This window comes from Tachypleus tridentatus, chromosome 10, assembly GCF_004210375.1.
Source record: "Tachypleus tridentatus isolate NWPU-2018 chromosome 10, ASM421037v1, whole genome shotgun sequence".
Taxonomy (NCBI): Eukaryota; Metazoa; Arthropoda; class Merostomata; order Xiphosura; family Limulidae; genus Tachypleus; species Tachypleus tridentatus.
This window is the reverse complement of record NC_134834.1, coordinates 676,818-699,924: the sequence shown is the minus strand read 5'-3', so window position 1 is coordinate 699,924 and position 23,107 is coordinate 676,818. Positions and strand designations below refer to the sequence as shown.

The 23,107-nt window shown below is 36.3% G+C and overlaps 1 protein-coding gene across 1 annotated transcript in view; it reads left to right on the top strand.

Annotated features, from left to right (window-relative positions):
• LOC143227919 (uncharacterized) overlaps nucleotides 1-23,107 on the top strand; it is a 52,256-nt gene that overhangs the window by 15,604 nt on the left and 13,545 nt on the right. The window contains exon 2 of the mRNA XM_076459273.1: nucleotides 20,589-20,658. Coding sequence (XP_076315388.1) covers nucleotides 20,589-20,658 — 70 coding nt within the window. The remainder of the gene's footprint in view (nucleotides 1-20,588; nucleotides 20,659-23,107) is intronic.

The window sequence follows — 23,107 nt, the reverse complement described above, 5'->3', positions numbered from 1 at the left end:
TATACAAAAAAGAATTATTTCAGATTTAAATTTCAAAACTTTCCAATGGTAGATTCTCCTGGAACACCTTCCACCCTTCATTAACCCAATATTAGGCCTAGCTACACCCATGAAGGTGACAGTGAGATAGTTAATTTTCTAAAAGAACCTCTTATTTTATCTCTCATTCAAAACCATGTTTTGGTTTTGTTTGATGTACCTTGCACGTTAGTCCCTCTGGTGGGACAGCAATAAGTTTACGGGCTTACAACGCTAAAATACGTAGCTCAATTATCCGTGGTGGGCACATCAGATAGCCCAATGTTGCTTTGCTCTGAAATAACCAACTAACCATAAAATGTATAGATGTATATCATGTTTAAATCAAGCACGACTGAATGATTGGAACTGATTTGTTATTGTTGCTTACTATTAAGAACAAATCTACGCAAAGGGCTATCTGTGCTCTGCCCATCACTGGTATCGAAACCCGGTTTCTAACAGTATAAGTCCACAGACGTTCCGCTGTGCCACTGGGGTGGGGAGGAGCTTTTAATTTGAAAAAAATAATCCAAATGAATTTATTTGGACATGAGTATTCAAAGTTTGTCTTTCTGTCTGTTTTAGGACAAAATCACATTGAGTTATTTACAGCACACACCACAGAGAACAGAACCCCGGAGTTTAGCGCTTTAAGTAAACTTACGGATGTAGGATCGGGTTTCCTGTTAGTAACATACTTCAATAATCACGTTATCCAGTCAGTCTGTAAACTATGGGAATATCTTCTTTTTAGCTTTTATGATTTGTCAATAAGATCAATCTACAGTTTTCGGAATTTATCTCACAAATTAAAAATAAGCCAACAGTTCATGTAATTAGTAACTCTCAACGAACAGCTAGGAAATGACCTTATATTTCTTAGGCTTGAAACGTCATACGATACTCCCAAAACGATACATCATATTTTTCTTATGCACGATAAGATAGATAAACAGACAAAGAAGTGAGGATCTACTTAGTACTAAAATCGAAAGCTTTAAGTACTAAAAGATCTGTCTTTTGGAATGCGTTAGAGAAGGGTCTTTAACAAATTGAGGTGGCTCAAACCCTTACAAGGACTTAGTTAATCTTATCCATTAGTTGGACTACTTCTAATGATACACTTCGTAAGCGATAACTGGTCAAGACTTACGTAGTCATGGCAACATTAAATGAGATAAGATTGTCATTGGTTAAGGCAGAAACTGAAGAACATTCATTGGTTAAGGCAGAAACTGAAGAACATTCATTGGTTAAGGCAGAAACTGAAGAACATTTCAAAATGGGGGACGTCTTTACGTGCATTAAAAAAAGTCCTCGAGTTTTTTCAGTGCAGTTTTGTTTTAAACTCATCTCGCTACGTAAAAAAAAAGGAGGACACATCGAAAGTGTGCATGTAATGTAATAGAAACAAAACGTTCTCATTTGAAGCTACCTTTATTCCAAGTGTTTTAACTGTATTTCATGTTTGTTTGTTTCTTTTGAATTTTGCACAAAGCTGCGCGAGGGCTATCAGCGTTAGCCGACCCTAATTTAGCGGTGTAAAACTAGAGGGAAAGCAGCTAGTCATTACTGCCCACCGCCAACTCTTGAGGTACTCTTTTACCAACGAATAGTGGGATTGGCCGTCACATTATAACACTTCTACGGCTTAAAGGGCTAGCATGTTTTGGTGCGACGGGGATTCGAACCTGCGACCCTCAGAAGACGAGTCGAACGCCTTAACCTGCCTGGCTTTGCCGGACCCCCTGCTAGTAAGAGCGAAGCAGAGATATATATTATAAAGTTGGAGTCATAAAATGATGGATTTGTTTGTTTGTTTTGAATTTCGCGCAAAGCTACTCGAGGACTATATGCGCTTGCCAACCATAATTTAGCAGTGTAAGACGAGAGGGAAGGCAGAGAGTCAGCACCACCCACTGCCAACTCTTGGGCTACACTTTTGCCAACGAATAGTGGGATAGACCGAAGCATTATGATGACCTCACGGCTGAAAGGGAGAGCATGTTTGGCGTTATGGGATAATGATAGAATGTAAATGGTTAAACTGTACGTTTCTTTCCTTACTTCTAATACTCATAAACAAGGTTCATGTTCTTCATGACTTCTTAGGTATCAGAAATCAAAGAGTTTACGTGTATTTTATGAAGATTGGCCCAACAACAATACATAAAGAATTTTGCTTTTCTATAACTTCAAAGTTCTGTATTTACAACAATACTATTTACTTATAAATATATGCGAAAGGAATTAGGAGCTCCTCACAAACTAAAGTGTATTAGTGCTTCTTTCAGAAACTTAGAAGTGACAAAGAACTGTTACTAGAGTGCCGGCCAAGCGTGTTAAGGCGTGCGACTCGTAATCTGAGGATCGCGGGTTCGAATCCCCGTCACGCCAAACATGCTCGCCCTTTCAGCCGTGGGAGCATTATAATGTGACGATCAATCCCACTATTCGTTGGTAAAAGAGTAGCCCAAAAGGTAGCGGTGGGTGGTGATGACTAGCTGCCTTCCCTCTAGTCTTACACTGCTAAATTAAGGACGGCTAGCACAGATAGCCCTCGAGTAGCTTTGTGCGAAATTCAAAAACAAAACAAACAAACTAGAGTGGCGACACTTGCCATGTGGTTCAATGTAATGGGCCCAATATATTCTAAAGTTTATTGAACAGCTTACGTTACTGAGTGTTTGTGTGTGTTTTTCTTACAGCAGACACGTCTGGCTATCTCCTGGGTCCACCGAAAGGAATCGAACCCCCTGATTTTAGCGTTGTAAATCCGTAGACTTACCGCTGTACTAGCGGAGGGCATTTACGTTACTTATCACATAGAACAAATTAAGTAGTTTCAGAAACAGTTTAGTTAACTTGAGTGGAGACGACAGAAATCTCTTGTATTACCTAATACTCATTACATCCACAGAAATCTCTTGTATTACCTAGTACCTATTACATGTACAGAAATCTCTTGTATTACCTAGTACCCATTACATGTACAGAAATCTCTTGTATTACCTAGTACCCATTACAAGTACAGAAATCTCTTATATCACCTAGTACCCATTACATGTATAGAAATCTCTTGTATTACCTAGTACCCATTACATGTACAGAAATCTCTTGTATCACCTAGTACCCATTACATGTATAGAAATCTCTTGTATTACCTAGTACCTATTACATGTACAGAAATCTCTTGTATTACCTAGTACCCATTACATGTACAGAAATCTCTTGTATTACCTAGTACCCATTACAAGTACAGAAATCTCTTATATCACCTAGTACCCATTACATCCACAGAAATCTCTTGTATTACCTAGTACCCATTACATGTATAGAAATCTCTTGTATTACCTAGTACCCATTACATGTACAGAAATCTCTTGTATCACCTAGTACCCATTACATCCACAGAAATCTCTTGTATCACCTAGTACCCATTACATGTATAGAAATCTCTTGTATTACCTAGTACCCATTACAAGTACAGAAATCTCTTGTATCACCTAGTACCCATTACATCCACAGAAATCTCTTTGTATCACCTAGTACCCATTACATGTATAGAAATCTCTTGTATTACCTAGTACCCATTACATGTACAGAAATCTCTTGTATTACCTAGTACCTATTACATGTACAGAAATCTCTTGTATTACCTAGTACCTATTACATGTACAGAAATCTCTTATATTACCTAGTACTCATTACATCCACAGAAATCTCTTGTATTACCTAGTACCCATTACATGTACAGAAATCTCTTGTATTACCTAGTACCCATTACATGTACAGAAATCTCTTGTATTACCTAGTACCTATTACATGTACAGAAATCTCTTATATTACCTAGTACTCATTACATCCACAGAAATCTCTTGTATTACCTAGTACCTATTACATGTACAGAAATCTCTTGTATTACCTAGTACCCATTACATGTACAAAAATCTCTTGTATCACCTAGTACCCATTACATCCACAGAAATCTCTTGTATTACCTAGTACCTATTACATGTACAGAAATCTCTTGTATTACCTAGTAACCCATTACATGTACAGAAATCTCTTGTATTACCTAGTACCCATTACATGTACAAAAAATCTCTTGTATCACCTAGTACCCATTACATGTACAAAATCTCTTGTATTACCTAATACCCATTACATGTACAGAAATCTCTTGTATTACCGAGTACCCATTACATGTACAGAAATCTCTTGTACTACCTAGTACCCATTACATGTACAGAAATCTCTTGTATCACCTAGTACCCAGTACATGCATAGAAATCTCTTGTATTACCGAGTACCCATTACATGTACAGAAATCTCTTGTATTACCTAGTACCCATTACATCCACAGAAATCTCTTGTATTACCTAGTACCCATTACATGTACAGAAATATCTTGTATTACCTAGTACCCATTACATGTACAGAAATCTCTTGTATCACCTAGTACCCATTACATGCATAGAAATCTTTTGTATTACCGAGTACCCATTACATGTACAGAAATCTCTTGTATTACCTAGTACCCATTACATGTACAGAAATCTCTCTGTATCACATAGTACCCATTACATGTACAGAAATCTCTTGTATTACCGAGTACCCATTACATGTACAGAAATCTCTTGTATCACCTAGTACCCATTACATGTACAGAAATCTCTTGTATCACCTAGTACCCATTACATCCACAGAAATCTCTTGTATTACCTAGTACCCATTACATGTACAGAAATCTCTTGTATTACCTAGTACCCATTACATGTACAGAAATCTCTTGTATCACCTAGTACCCATTACATCCACAGAAATCTCTTGTATCACCTAGTACCCATTACATCCACAGAAATCTCTTGTATTACCTAGTGCACCCATTATATACAACAGAAACCTCTTGTATCACCTAGTACCCATTACATCCACAGAAATCTCTTGTATTACTTAGTACCCATTACATGTACAGAAATCTCTTGTATCACCTAGTACCCATTACATGTACAGAAATCTCTTGTATTACCGAGTACCCATTACATGTACAGAACTCTCTTGTATTACCTAGTACCCATTACATGTACAGAAATCTCTTGTATTACCTAGTACCCATTACATCCACAGAAATCTCTTTGTATTACCTAGTACCCATTACATGTACAGAAATCTCTTGTATCACCTAGTACCCATTACATGTACAGAAATCTCTTGTATCACCTAGTACCCATTACATCCACAGAAATCTCTTGTATTACCTAGTACCCATTACATGCACAGAAATCTCTTGTATTACCTAGTACCCATTACATGCACAGAAATCTCTTGTATCACCTAGGTACCCATTACATGTACAGAAATCTCTTGTATCACCTAGTACCCATTACATCCACAGAAATCTCTTGTATCACCTAGTACCCATTACATCCACAGAAATCTCTTGTATCACCTAGTACCCATTACATCCACAGAAATCTCTTGTATTACCTAGTACCCATTACATCCACAGAAATCTCTTGTATCACCTAGTACCCATTACATCCACAGAAATCTCTTGTATCACCTAGTACCCATTACATCCACAAAATCTCTTGTATCATCTAGTACCCATTACATCCACAGAAATCTCTTGTATCATCTAGTACCCATTACATCCACAGAAATCTCTTGTATCATCTAGTACCCATTACATCCACAGAAATCTCTTGTATCACCTAGTACCCATTACATCCACAGAAATCTCTTGTATTACCTAGTACCCATTACATGTACAGAAATCTCTTGTATTACCTAGTACCCATTACATGTACAAAAATCTCTTGTATTACCTAGTACCCATTACAACCACAGAAATCTTTTGTATTACCTAGTGCCCATTACATCCACAGAAATCTCTTGTATTACCTGGTGCCCAATACAACCACAGAAATCTCTTGTATCATCTAGTACCCATTACATGTACAGAAATCTTTTTGTATTACCTAGTAATCATTACATGTACAGAAATCTCTTGTATTACCTAGTACCCAATACAACCACAGAAATCTCTTGTATCATCTAGTACCCATTACATGTACAGAAATCTCTTGTATTACCTAGTACCCATTACATGTACAGAAATCTCTTGTATCACATAGTACCCATTACATGTACAGAAATCTCTTGTATTACCGAGTACCCATTACATGTACAGAAATGTCTTGTATTACCTAGTACCCATTACATGTACAGAAATCTCTTGTATCACCTAGTACCCATTACATCCACAGAAATCTCTTGTATTACCTAGTACCCATTACATGTACAGAAATCTCTTGTATTACCTAGTACCCATTACATGTACAGAAATCTCTTGTATCACCTAGTACCCATTACATGTACAGAAATCTCTTGTATCACCTAGTACCCATTACATCCACAGAAATCTCTTGTATTACTTAGTACCCATTACATGTACAGAAATCTCTTGTATCACCTAGTACCCATTACATGTACAGAAATCTCTTGTATTACCGAGTACCCATTACATGTACAGAACTCTCTTGTATCACCTAGTACCCATTACATGTACAGAAATCTCTTGTATCACCTAGTACCCATTACATCCACAGAAATCTCTTGTATTTCCTAGTACCCATTACATGCACAGAAATCTCTTGTATTACCTAGTACCCATTACATGCACAGAAATCTCTTGTATCACCTAGTACCCATTACATGTACAGAAATCTCTTGTATCACCTAGTACCCATTACATGTACAGAAATCTCTTGTATCACCTAGTACCCATTACATCCACAGAAATCTCTTGTATCACCTAGTACCCATTACATCCACAGAAATCTCTTGTATTACCTAGTACCCATTACATGCACAGAAATCTCTTGTATCACCTAGTACCCATTACATCCACAGAAATCTCTTGTATCACCTAGTACCCATTACATCCACAGAAATCTCTTGTATCACCTAGTACCCATTACATCCACAGAAATCTCTTGTATCATCTAGTACCCATTACATCCACAGAAATCTCTTGTATCATCTAGTACCCATTACATCCACAGAAATCTCTTGTATCATCTAGTACCCATTACATGTACAGAAATCTCTTGTATCATCTAGTACCCATTACATGTACAGAAATCTCTTGTATTACCTAGTACCCATTACATGTACAGAAATCTCTTGTATCACATAGTACCCATTACATGTACAGAAATCTCTTGTATTACCTAGTACCCATTACATCCACAGAAATCTCTTGTATCACCTAGTACCCATTACATCCACAGAAATCTCTTGTATTATTTTGTACCCATTACATGTACAGAAATCTCTTGTATTACCTAGTACCCATTACATGTACAGAAATCTCTTGTACCACCTAGTAGCCAATACATATACAGAAATTCCTTATACCACCTAGTAGCCAATACATATACAGAAATCCCTTATACCATCTGGTAGCCAATACATATACAGAAATCCCTTATACCACCTAGTAGCCAATACATATACAGAAATCCCTTATACCACCTGGTAGCCAATACATATACAGATATCCCTTATACCACCTGGTAGCCAATACATATACAGATATCCCTTATACCACCTAGTAGCCAATACATGTAAGAAATCCCTTTTACCACCTAGTAGCCAATACATGCACAAATACCAAGTCTCTCCCTACTAATCATTGTATATACTGAAATCAAAATAACGTATGTAACCACTACTTCTATCTAGTTTTATCACAACGACAGAAATCCTTATCGTTTCGCTAGTAACCATCTTAAGTATGTAATCATTCTTAACAGAATAATGTTTGGATTTTATTAGTACTGTGTTGACATTATACGTAAGTTCATGTCAGTCATCAAAGCTGTTATATGTCTTAGTGATACATGTCTTGATAAAGTATTTTCCTCTCTACATATGTTCAGTGCGATACTGTTTGAAATGGACTTAACCTTTGTTTGTCTTATTAGAAATGTTGGACCAAAATGTGGGCTTTGTTGGAGACAATTTGTGTTACAAACTGTGTTACAGACGTAGTTGTTGCTCTACAACGAGGTCGCGTTATAAATACTGAACTAAAAGAGTAGCTTTGCTATCTCTAGCAGTCTGTCTGTCTGTCTGGGTTTTTGTGATATGATTGGTGAAAGTTCCGGCTGACTGGTTCGTCGTATCACAGACTAATTACAAACTTCGGTTGTTTAACGCGCACTTTACGAGCTCTTAGGAAACACGTGTATCGAACAGTAATCGTCGATTTCTAACTTTACAAAATCACTCATTTAAAAGTATCTGCCGACCAGCGTTTTGATTGTTTTGTTTGCTTTCTTTGTAATTAAACACAAAATTACACAATGGGCCATCTGTGCTCTGCCCACGACGGAAATAGAAACCCGGATTCTAGCGTTGTAAGCCCGTAGACGTTTCGCTGAGCATCCACGTACATGCACAGAAATCTCTTGTATTACCTGGTACCCATTACATGCACAGAAATTTTTTATATTACCTAGTACCCATTACATGCACAGAAATCTCTTGTATTATCTAGTACCCATTACAACCACAGAAATGTCTTGTATTATCTAGTACCCATTACATGCACAGAAATCTCTTGTATTACCTAGTACCTATTACAACCACAGAAATTTTTTATATTACCTAGTACCCATTACATGTACAGAAATCTCTTCTATCACCTAGTACCCATTACATGTACAGAAATCTCTTGTATTATCTAGTACCCATTACAACCACAGAAATCTCTTGTATTGTCTAGTACCCACTACATGCACAGAAATCTCTTGTATTACCTAGTACCCATTACATGTACAGAAATCTCTTGTATCACCTAGTACCCATTACATGTACAGAAATCTCTTGTATTACCTGGTACCCATTACATGTACAGAAATCTCTTGTATTACCTAGTACCCATTACATGTACAGAAATCTCTTGTATTATCTAGTACCCATTACATGTACAGAAATCTCTTGTATTATCTAGTACCCAATCCAACCACAGAAATCTCTTGTATCACCTAGTACCCATTACAACCACAGAAATCTCTTGTATTACCTGGTACCCATTACATGTACAGAAATCTCTTGTATTATCTAGTACCCAATACAACCACAGAAATCTCTTGTATCACCTAGTACCCATTACAACCACAGAAATCTCTTGTATTACCTAGTACCTATTACATGTACAGAAATCTCTTGTATTACCTAGTACCCATTACATGTACAGAAATCTCTTGTATTATCTAGTACCCATTACATGTACAGAAATCTCTTGTATTATCTAGTACCCAATACAACCACAGAAATCTCTTGTATCACCTAGTACCCATTACAACCACAGAAATCTCTTGTATTACCTGGTACCCATTACATGCACAGAAATCTCTTGTATTACCTAGTACCCAATACAACCACAGAAATCTCTTGTATCACATAGTACCCATTACAACCACAGAAATCTCTTGTATTACCTAGTACCCATTACATCCACAGAAATCTCTTATATTACCTAGTACCCATTACATGCACAGAAATCTCTTGTATTACCTGGTACCCATTACATGCACAGAAATCTCTTTGTATTACCTAGTACCCAATACAACCACAGAAATCTTTTTGTATTACCTAGTAATCATTACATCCACAGAAATCTCTTGTATTACCTAGTACCCATTACAACCACAGAAATCTCTTGTATTACCTAGTACCCATTACATCCACAGAAATCTCTTGTACTACCTAGTACCCATTACATCCACAGAAATCTCTTGTATTACCTGGTACCCATTACATGCACAGAAATCTCTTTGTATTACCTAGTACCCAATACAACCACAGAAATCTTTTGTATTACCTAGTAATCATTACATCCACAGAAATCTCTTGTATTACCTAGTACCCATTACATGCACAGAAATCTCTTGTGATACCTAGTACCCATCACATGTACAGAAATCTCTTTGTATTATCTAGTACGCACTACATGCACAGAAATCTCTTGTATTACCTAGTACCCATTACATGTACAGAAATCTCTTGTATCACCTAGTACCCATTACATGTACAGAAATCTCTTGTATCACATAGTACCCATTACATGCGCAAAAATCTCTTGTATTACCTGGTACCCATTACATGTACAGAAATCTCTTGTATTATCTAGTACCCATTACATGCACAGAAATCTCTTGTATTATCTAGTACCCATTACATGTACAGAAATCTCTTGTATCACCTAGTACCCATTACATGTACAGAAATCTCTTGTATTACCTAGTACCCATTACATGTACAGAATCTCTCTTGTATTATCTAGTACCCATTACATGTACAGAAATCTCTTATATTACCTAGTACCCATTACATGTACAGAAATCTCTTGTATTACCTAGTACTCATTACATGTACAGAAATCTCTTGTATTACCTAGTACTCATTACATGTACAGAAATCTCTTGTATTACCTAGTACCCATTACATGTACAGAAATCTCTTGTATTATCTAGTACCCATTACATGTACAGAAATCTCTTATATTACCTAGTACCCATTACATGTACAGAAATCTCTTGTATTACCTAGTACCCATTACATGTACAGAAATCTCTTGTATTACCTAGTACTCATTACATGTACAGAAATCTCTTGTATTACCTAGTACCCATTACATGTACAGAAATCTCTTATATTACCTAGTACTCATTACATGTACAGAAATCTCTTGTATTACCTAGTACCCATTACAAGTACAGAAATTTTTTATATTACCTAGTACCCATTACAACCACAGAAATCTCTTATATTACCTAGTACCCATTACATGTACAGAAATCTCTTATATTACGTGGTACCCATTACAAGTACAGATATCTCTTATATTACCTAGTACCCATTACATGTACAGAAATCTCTTGTATTACCTAGTACCCATTACATGTACAGAAATCTCTTGTACCACCTGAGTAATAAATACATATACAGAAATTCCTTATACCACCTAGTAGCCAATACATATACAGAAATCCCTTATACCATCTGGTAGCCAATACATATACAGAAATCCCTTATACCACCTAGTAGCCAATACATATACAGAAATCCCTTATACCACCTGGTAGCCAATACATATACAGATATCCCTTATACCACCTGGTAGCCAATACATATACAGATATCCCTTATACCACCTAGTAGCCAATACATGTAAGAAATCCCTACCACCTAGTAGCCAATACATGCACAAATACCAAGTCTCCCTACTAATCATTGTATATACTGAAATCAAAATAACGTATGTAACCACTACTTCTATCTAGTTTTATCACAACGACAGAAATCCTTATCGTTTCGCTAGTAACCATCTTAAGTATGTAATCATTCTTAACAGAATAATGTTTGGATTTTATTAGTACTGTGTTGACATTATACGTAAGTTCATGTCAGTCATCAAAGCTGTTATATGTCTTAGTGATACATGTCTTGATAAAGTATTTTCCTCTTACATATTTGTTCAGTGCGATACTGTTTGAAATGGACTTAACCTTTGTTTGTCTTATTAGAAATGTTGGACCAAAATGTGGGTTTGTTGGAGACAATTTGTGTTACAAACTGTGTTACAGACGTAGTTGTTGCTCTACAACGAGGTCGCGTTATAAATACTGAACTAAAAGAGTAGCTTTGCTATCTCTAGCAGTCTGTCTGTCTGTCTTTTTTGTGATATGATTGGTGAAAGTTCCGGCTGACTGGTTCGTCGTATCACAGACTAATTACAAACTTCGGTTGTTTAACGCGCACTTTACGAGCTCTTAGGAAACACGTGTATCGAACAGTAATCGTCGATTTCTAACTTTACAAAATCACTCATTTAAAAGTATCTGCCGACCAGCGTTTTGATTGTTTTGTTTGCTTTCTTTGTAATTAAACACAAAATTACACAATGGGCCATCTGTGCTCTGCCCACGACGGAAATAGAAACCCGGATTCTAGCGTTGTAAGCCTGTAGACGTTTCTGCTGAGCATCCACGTACATGCACAGAAATCTCTTGTATTACCTGGTACCCATTACATGCACAGAAATTTTTTATATTACCTAGTACCCATTACATGCACAGAAATCTCTTGTATTATCTAGTACCCATTACAACCACAGAAATGTCTTGTATTATCTAGTACCCATTACATGCACAGAAATCTCTTGTATTACCTAGTACCTATTACAACCACAGAAATTTTTTATATTACCTAGTACCCATTACATGTACAGAAATCTCTTCTATCACCTAGTACCCATTACATGTACAGAAATCTCTTGTATTATCTAGTACCCATTACAACCACAGAAATCTCTTGTATTGTCTAGTACCCACTACATGCACAGAAATCTCTTGTATTACCTAGTACCCATTACATGTACAGAAATCTCTTGTATCACCTAGTACCCATTACATGTACAGAAATCTCTTGTATTACCTGGTACCCATTACATGTACAGAAATCTCTTTGTATTACCTAGTACCCATTACATGTACAGAAATCTCTTGTATTATCTAGTACCCATTACATGTACAGAAATCTCTTGTATTATCTAGTACCCAATCCAACCACAGAAATCTCTTGTATCACCTGGTACCCATTACAACCACAGAAATCTCTTTGTATTACCTGGTACCCATTACATGTACAGAAATCTCTTGTATTATCTAGTACCCAATACAACCACAGAAATCTCTTGTATCACCTAGTATTCCATTACAACCACAGAAATCTCTTGTATTACCTAGTACCTATTACATGTACAGAAATCTCTTGTATTACCTAGTACCCATTACATGTACAGAAATCTCTTTGTATTATCTAGTACCCATTACATGTACAGAAATCTCTTGTATTATCTAGTACCCAATACAACCACAGAAATCCTTTGTATCACCTAGTACCCATTACAACCACAGAAATCTCTTTGTATTACCTGTACCCATTACATGCACAGAAATCTCTTGTATTACCTAGTACCCAATACAACCACAGAAATCTCTTGTATCACATAGTACCCATTACAACCACAGAAATCTCTTGTATTACCTAGTACCCATTACATCCACAGAAATCTCTTATATTACCTAGTACCCATTACATGCACAGAAATCTCTTTGTATTACCTGGTACCCATTACATGCACAGAAATCTCTTGTATTACCTAGTACCCAATACAACCACAGAAATCTTTTGTATTACCTAGTAATCATTACATCCACAGAAATCTCTTGTATTACCTAGTACCCATTACAACCACAGAAATCTCTTGTATTACCTAGTACCCATTACATCCACAGAAATCTCTTTGTACTACCTAGTACCCATTACATCCACAGAAATCTCTTGTATTACCTGGTACCCATTACATGCACAGAAATCTCTTGTATTACCTAGTACCCAATACAACCACAGAAATCTTTTGTATTACCTAGTAATCATTACATCCACAGAAATCTCTTGGTATTACCTAGTACCCATTACATGCACAGAAATCTCTTGTATTACCTAGTACCCATCACATGTACAGAAATCTCTTTGTATTATCTAGTAACCACTACATGCACAGAAATCTCTTGTATTACCTAGTACCCATTACATGTACAGAAATCTCTTGTATCACCTAGTACCCATTACGTGTACAGAAATCTCTTGTATCACATAGTAACCCATTACATGCGCAAAAAATCTCTTGTATTACCTGGTACCCATTACATGTACAGAAATCTCTGTATTATCTAGCACCCATTACATGCACAGAAATCTCTTGTATTATCTAGTACCCATTACATGTACAGAAATCTCTTGTATCACCTGATGTACCCATTACATGTACACAGAAATCTCTTGTATTACCTAGTACCCATTACATGTACAGAAATCTCTTGTATTATCTAGTACCCATTACATGTACAGAAATCTCTTATATTACCTAGTACCCATTACATGTACAGAAATCTCTTGTATTACCTAGTACTCATTACATGTACAGAAATCTCTTGTATTACCTAGTACTCATTACATGTACAGAAATCTCTTGTATTACCTAGTACCCATTACATGTACAGAAATCTCTTGTATTATCTAGTACCCATTACATGTACAGAAATCTCTTATATTACCTAGTACCCATTACATGTACAGAAATCTCTTTGTATTACCTAGTAATCATTACATGTACAGAAATCTCTTGTATTACCTAGTACTCATTACATGTACAGAAATCTCTTGTATTACCTAGTACCCATTACATGTACAGAAATCTCTTATATTACCTAGTACTCATTACATGTACAGAAATCTCTTGTATTACCTAGTACCCATTACAAGTACAGAAATTTTTTATATTACCTAGTACCCATTACAACCACAGAAATCTCTTATATTACCTAGTACCCATTACATGTACAGAAATCTCTTATATTACGTGGTACCCATTACAAGTACAGATATCTCTTATATTACCTAGTACCCATTACATGTACAGAAATCTCTTATATTACCTAGTAACCATTACAACCACAGAAATTTTTTATATTACCTAGTACCCATTACAACCACAGAAATCCCTTGTATTACCTAGTACCCATTACAACCACAGAAATTTTTTATATTACCTAGTACCCATTACAACCACAGAAATCTCTTATATTACCTAGTACCCATTACATGTACAGAAATCTCTTATATTACCTAGTACCCATTACATGTACAGAAATCTCTTGTATTACCTAGTACCCATTACATGTACAGAAATCTCTTATATTACCTAGTACTCATTACATGTACAGAAATCTCTTGTATTACCTAGTACCCATTACATGTACAGAAATCTCTTATATTACCTAGTACCCATTACAAGTACAGAAATCCTTTATCTTCCCCAGTAAATACGTATAGAAACCCCTTATACCCTTTGTACCCAATGCAAGTACTCTTTAACTCTTTTAGTAAAGAGTAAAAGTGCAAATATTCTTTGACTTTTCCAGCAACTAAAAAAAATGTACAAAAATTCCTTGTACCACCTAGTAGCCAATACATATACAGAAATTCCTTATACCACCTAGTAGCCAATACATATACAGAAATCCCTTATACCACCTAGTAGCCAATACATATACAGAAATCCCTTATACCATCTAGTAGCCAATACATATACAGAAATCCCTTATACCACCTAGTAGCCAATACATATACAGAAATCCCTTATACCACCTAGTAGCCAATACATATACAGAAATCCCTTATACCACCTAGTAGCCAATACATGTAAAAAAATCCTTTTACCACCTAGTAGCCAATACATGCACAAATACCAAGTCTCTCCTACTAATCATTGTATATACTGAAATCAAAGAACGTATGTAACCACTACTCTATCTAGTTTTATCACAACGACAGAAATCCTTATCGTTTCGCTAGTAACCATCTTAAGTATGTAATCATTCTTAACAGAATAATGTTTGGATTTTATTAGTACTGTGTTGACATTATACGTAAGTTCATGTCAGTCATCAAAGCTGTTATATGTCTTAGTGATACATGTCTTGATAAAGTATTTTCCTCTTACATATTTGTTCAGTGCGATACTGTTTGAAATGGACTTAACCTTTGTTTGTCTTATTAGAAATGTTGGACCAAAATGTGGGCTTTGTTGGAGACAATTTGTGTTACAAACTGTGTTACAGACGTAGTTGTTGCTTTACAACGAGGTCGCGTTATAAATACTGAACTAAAAGAGTAGCTTTGCTATCTCTAGCAGTCTGTCTGTCTGTCTGGGTTTTTGTGATATGATTGGTGAAAGTTCCGGCTGACTGGTTCGTCGTATCACAGACTAATTACAAACTTAGGTTGTTTAACGCGCACTTTACGAGCTCTTAGGAAACACGTGTATCGAACAGAAATCGTCGATTTCTAACTTTACAAAATCACTCATTTAAAAGTATCTGCCGACCAGCGTTTTGATTGTTTTGTTTTGCTTTGTAATTAAACACAAAATTACACAATGGGCCATCTGTGCTCTGCCCACGACGGAAATAGAAACCCGGATTCTAGCGTTGTAAGCCCGTAGACGTTTCGCTGAGCATCCACGTTCAGCTTCACGTGTTTGCCCTTAATGATGTAGAGAGAAATAAAGCCCGCAAAAGGCTTGAGTGAAACAAATACCTTTGGAAACAAGTTGATGTAATGGAGAAACAGACATCAAAGTTTCACCGAACTCCATTACAAACAAGGCATCTGTTGGAGTTTAGAAAGACAGATATTTATTAATATTTTTTGTTAAAACAACCAACCTACCTTTCACAAGTTTGAAACTAAACATCCAGTTTTTTTTAAATAAGGAAATTAAAACATATTCATCTCATACATAATTTTTCATAACAAACTTATCATTCTTATCTGGACCATCTACAAATAATTATTCCAACGAATATTTCAAGTAATGAATGATATTTTAATATCGTCCCCAGTGGCTCAGCGGTATGTCTGCGGACTTACACGCTAAAAACGGGTCTCCATACCCGTGGTGGGCAGAGCACAGATAGCCCATTGTATAGCTGTGTGCTTAATTCAAAACAACAACAACAACATTTTAATATAATGATTTCCTTCATGTATTTTAATAACCTCAGAAGTCGTAATACGTTGAATTAATTTTGAAAACCTTTTATTAAAATATTCAACCTATCGTTTTACAAATTTCAGTCGCGTCGTTGACTATTATTTATTATACAATAATTATTAAAATTATAATTATATATATCACACAGGGCCCGGCATGGCCAGATGGTTACGGCACTCGACTCTTAATCTGAGGATCGCGGTTCGAATCCCCGTCTCGCCAAATACGCTCGCCCTTTCAGTAGTGGGGGCGTTATAAAGTGGTGGTCAATCCCACTATTCGTTGATAAAATAGTAGCCCAGGAGTTGGCGGTGGGCGGTGATGACTAGTTACCTTCCCTCTAGTCTTACACTGCTAAATTAGGGACGGTTAGCGCAGATAGCCCTCGTGTAACTTTGCGCGAAATTCAAAACCAACCTATATCACCCAGAAACGGAAAAAATAATTAATAAATTATTCGAACTGAGGAATTTTACAATATTTTAATCTATAATAAACCATTAACTTTTTTTAGTACAATTTAATTTATTCCAATTCCACACTTTGTTTGACCTACATTTTTTTTCTGATGTCATCCTTGGCTTCAACTATTAACTAAGTTACGTAATAATTCATATTTAATTTTTGGTTATACGGAATATCTTGATATTTTTCTATCTTGCACCAATAACCGTATACAATAATCATCCCGAAAACAACGACCAAATTACATATTTCAATTAACTTAGAATTGCTGTGACTTTTGTACGAACGTAAACACGATTCCCAAAACTGTTGTGCATAGCTTAATAACCACGACAAATAGAAGTTCATACGCCCTATTTGTTACCTATCATAGTATTACAATACAGACACAATTCGTTTTTTAGTCACAATTATTCGCTTTCACCATAGTACATCAGACATAAATCTCCACTGTATGTCCATGTCACTTTTTTCGGCCCGACTTCTTTATATTACATTCGATATACTTTAAGGTAATTAATGATAGCAATCATTATAAAAAACAAACATTTTTTTTATTACTAAGCTGTTATACACGGTTTTAATATTCTGTTCGGCTACTGGGTGATTCTAAAGTAGATGTATTACCTTGTTCGCTATTAGTTAACTTAGTTAACTTTTCATTATTGCTAGTTAATCCTACAGGGTTAACAATATGTTTAAACTGTTTTGTAATTGCAGCCACTCAACGTTTCATTTTCATCATTCTGTAATTGTGACGTCAATTTTGACCTCATGTTATTTATTCCGTTATCTACAATATCTGTTATCGCATTACTTATCAGCAACGGAAAATGGCAAAATGGATCTTTTCTACTATCTAATAAATAAAAATTTAAAAACAGCGTGAACAGAATAACCTTGTTTTGTTTGTTTATAAATAATCACAAAGCTACAGAATGAGCTGTCTGTGCTCTGCCCACCACGAGTATCAAAACCCGGATTTTAGTGGTGTGAGTCCGCAGACTTACCGCTGTGCCGGTAGAGGGCGTATAATTTTGAATTTTCCTTCTTGTGTTAGACACTGTACCATGATTTTAAATCAGAGCTATAAAACATTCCTCGTTGTTCCATACGATCCACCAAAGCAACTATAAGAAAACCGAAACGCTGATACGTCAGTTTAAATATAGTTTCAGTTGTAATTCAGATGAGAAAACTTGTTAGTTTGTGTAATACACGTTCAAAGTAACAAATCCTTAAAAAATAGTTAGTTTAATCCACCTTCCTCTAAGCAAATTGTTTTCAAAGTTAGTTATCAAATTATTAGGCGGTTCTAATACCTGTAATCGATGCCATATTATAATGTAATGGAACTCTTGCTTACGTGATACTGGAAAAACGTTTTATTACGCCACGTGAAACCCCCAACTTCGAGAAATTTTTATCCTGTGTACATGTAGACTTGCAATAAGTGATACGATTTTCTTACGTCTCCTCTGTTTTTCATCACGGAGAACTTTTTTTTTCCATTCTCAGGATGCAGATATGATGGGCCTGACATGGCCAGGTGGTTAGAGCACTCGACTCGTAATCTGAGGGTCGCGGGTTTGAATCCCAGTCACCAAGCATGCTCGTCCTTTCAGCCGTGGGGACGTTATAATAGTAAAAGTGTAGTCCAATAGTTGGCGATATGTGGTGATGACTTCCCTCTAGTCTTACTTTGCTAAATTAGAGACAGCTAGCGCAGATAGCTCTGGTGTAGCGTTGCACGAAATTCAAACCAAACCTTTCAGTTCACCCCAGTGTCTAAGAATCCGTACCACAAAATTTCCTAAATACATTACAAATACTTGTATTCCTTAAATCGAGGGCTGGCATGGCCAGGTGGTTAGAGCACTCGACTCGTAATATGAGGGTCACGGGCTCGAATCCCTTTCACACCAACCATGCTCGCCATTTCAGCCTTTAGTTATAAGGTAACGGTCAATCCCAGTATTCCATGCCGGGCCGGAACGTTAAGCTATTGTGAATTTAGATCTTGAAACAGCGTTTGACCGCATAAATCATTATCATTTTTTAAAGATACTCATAAAGGTGGTCGACGCAGGATAGATCCAATAAGTGTTTGTTTGTTTTTCACACCAGCAACAGAACCTTTTATTTTATAATTTAACAAAAAAATAGTTCCTTAAGGTCAATATCAGTCTTCAGTTATCATCTTAGGCTGATGATATAAACAGTTATATTAAACCGGAGTTAGAATTTCATGTTATTCAAAATACAACATAGGAATCAGAAGTACATTCCTTGTTTTATAGTTTGGCGCTTGTAAAACACAAACAGGAAATAAACAAGGCTATACGGGATGGACTTAAGGTTTGTTTGTTTGTTTTGAATTTCACGCAAAGCTACTCGAGGGCTATCTGCGCAAGCCAAATCCTAATTTAGCAGTGTAAGGCTAGAGGAAGGCAACTAGTCATCACCACCCACCGCCAACTTTTGGACTACTCTTTTACCAACGAATAGTGGGATTGACTGTCACATTATAATGCTCCCACGGCTGAAAGGGCGAGCATGTTTGGTGTGATGCCGTGTTCTCTCGTAAAAGAATTTTTGTTCTGTCACCTTGTTTTGGTTGTGAAGTTCGATTTTCAAGTGTCTTCTGATTGTTCTAGTACTTGAACATAGCTTAACCCTAAACCGGGAGGGTCAGCCGTTTAGTTGAGTACATAAAGAGTCCGGCATGGCCAGGTTGGTTAAGGCGTGCGACTCGTAATCTGAGGGTCGCGGGTTCGCATCCCCGTCGCACCAAATGTGCTCGCCTTTTCAGCCGTGGGAGCGTTATAATGTGACGGTCAATCCCACTATTCGTTGGTAAAAGAGTAGCCCAAGAGTTAGCAGTGGATGGTGATGACTAGCTGCCTTCCCTCTAGTCTTACACTGCTAAATTAGAGAAGGCTAGCACAGATAGCCGTCGAGTAGCTTTGTGCGAAATTCAAAAACAAACAAACATATATCCTGTATGTTTTGTCTCAACTGACACAGTTTATATTTTCTTATCTTTCTGTACATATATCCTGTATGTTTTGTCTCAACTGACACAGTTTATATTTTCTTATCTTTCTGTACATATATCCTGTATGTTTTGTCTCAACTGACACAGTTTATATTTTCTTATCTTTCTGTACATTTATCCTGTATATTTTGTCTCAACTGACACAGTTGATATTTTCTTATCTTTCTGTACATTTATCCTGTATGTTTTGTCTCAACTGACACAGTTTTATTTTCTTATCTTTCTGGACATTTATCCTGTATGTTTTGTCTCAACTGACACAGTTTATATTTTCTTATCTTTCTGTACATTTATCCTGTATGTTTTGTCTCAACTGACACAGTTGATATTTTCTTTTTCCTCCAGTTCTTCATCAACTGACCTTGCAGCTCGGCGAGGGGTCTTCAGTCGCCGCCATTATGGGTCAATTGAAATGGTGAGTGGTTATTATTCTTATCTGTGCTGGATATTTGTTAGTTTTAATGTTGTTTCTACAGCTGCTGTTAAGCTTTCGCTTTGTGTTCTGTATAAAATAATTATTTTGTTTTGTTAATACTGTTCTCTTCGGTTAAACAGATTCATTTTTGTTGACCTTTTTGACTCATGTTTTCCTTCGTCACCACTTTGATTATGAGTATGAATCTTCAAGAATGTTAAAGTAACACTGTTGAGCATGCTCTTACAGCGTTTTGTCAGTAGCCACGTGTTTTACCGGCAGCCATAATAACATAATACGTAAAGCTTAGTCGTAATTCGATATCTGATATATGCAACCTTAACCGCTAAACCAACGACGAATCAATATTTCATACATCAATGTGTTGTTATCGACATTTCTACGATAACGTAATAAAAGACGAGTTCGTTATTTATCTACTGCAAACATTAGCCATGATAAAACCCTATATATTAATCTGAGCTCAACCCCTACCACAAGATTTAATTTGTTTGTGAATTTCGCACAAAGCTAATTGAGGGCTATCTGTGCTAGCCGTCCCTAATTTAGCAGTGTAAGACTAGAGGGAAGGCAGCTAGTCATCACCACCCACCGCCAACTCTTGGGCTACTCTTTTACCAACGAATAGTGGGGATTGACTGTCACATTATAACGCCCCCACGCCTGAAAGGGCGAGCACATTTGGCGCGATGGGGATGCGAACCCGCGACCCTCAGATTACGAGTCGAACGCCTTAACACGCTTGGCCATGCTAGGCTACAAGATTTAATATATTAATAAATTTTATTTAAGTGGTTCAGTTTGAGTGTTCTTAAGCAAAAAATATATATACAATGAACTATCTCCAGTGTTCTGCTCGCTACCGTATTGAAACCCAATTTTTATCATTGTAAACCTGCAGATGTTCTGTTGAGCCACCAGAGGGATGGTAGCTTTTCTCACTTTCGTTTGTTGTTGAGGGCAAAATTACACAATGGGCTATCTGCGTATAACCCACCATGAGTAGAGAAATCCGGATTTTAGTGTTATAAGCTATCAGACTTACTGCTGAGCCATTTGATGGGCGCAACTGTTTTTGATACACTACAGTATTAAATGCAGGATTTCAATAAAACAAGCCAAAAAATCTGCTCTATTTATGTGTCATATTAATGAGCTAACGCTTTCTTTCAATAGTCGGTGGCACAGCGGCACGTCTGCGGACTTACAATACTAAAAACCTGTTTTCGATACCCTTTATGGGCAGAGCGCAGATAGACCATTGTGTAGCTCTGTGCTTAACTACAAATAAGCAATAAAATAAGTCACCCAGGCAAACTCTTTTGGTCCATTATAAAAGGTTCTATTCATTTAAAAGTAGATTTATTTATAAAGATAGCACAACAAGAAATAACCCTCGCTTATCCACGTATAGTTCAGTTCTCCAAAGAATGATAACACTATAATAAATGCATTTAATATATATAACTGAAAACAACTAAACTTTTCCTTCTGGTAAAATTCAAGATTAAAAAAACAACATAATTTAACGGGGACCTGTCCCCCTCGATTCCCAATGTGTGTTTGTAGAAATGTTAACAACGTTCCTTCTCACATTATTTTTACTATCTAAAGTTAACCTAGTTTTATTTGAATGTCATACTTTCATTAATCTTACTGATTGGTTTGAAAGGTAAGATAGACAGATGTGTTTGTATCTAGTAATTTAAAGAACTGTATCTCCAAATAATTCGTTCTAATTGTCGTTTGATATTTATGTTTATTTCTGCAGTGCACAATCCGTATATATCTACAAGTATGTACAAAACTTTCATGAAAATAAAGTTCTACGTCGGCTCGTGAAAATGATTGCGTTGTCTCGTGTTCAGTTTGATTATTGACTCTCTCATTCTACGTCGGCTCGTGAAAATGATTGCGTTGTCTCGTGTTCAGTTTGAAATTGACTTCTCTCAAAGGGGGAAAAAATATGTATATATATATATATATATATATATATTGAATTCCATTTTATAGTTTCTACCTGGTAATTTTATTTAAAGTATCCTTTACAATGTTCTAAACTCCCCATAAACCATTGTATATTATAGTTTACAGGCTACCACGTTCATAATACGGCGTGCTGTATATACATCACTAACCATATATAACACTTTATCCTATTATTTGGTAACCAGAAATACATACAACTTTCCTACATAATCATTTGTTATTACTTCTAACACATACTATTCTATTACCTCCTATATAGCGTTCATCCATCTCTACGTAAGATATACTGTTTTAGTTGGTTCTACCCAGCCTGCACATTTTTCGCTAAGTTCTAGCTACATTATAATATTCATCAGGCGCCGCTAACGTATGATATCCTGTTTTATAACAGTTTTTCGTTACTGGTGTTCTTTGTTTTGAATTTCGCGCAAAGCTACTT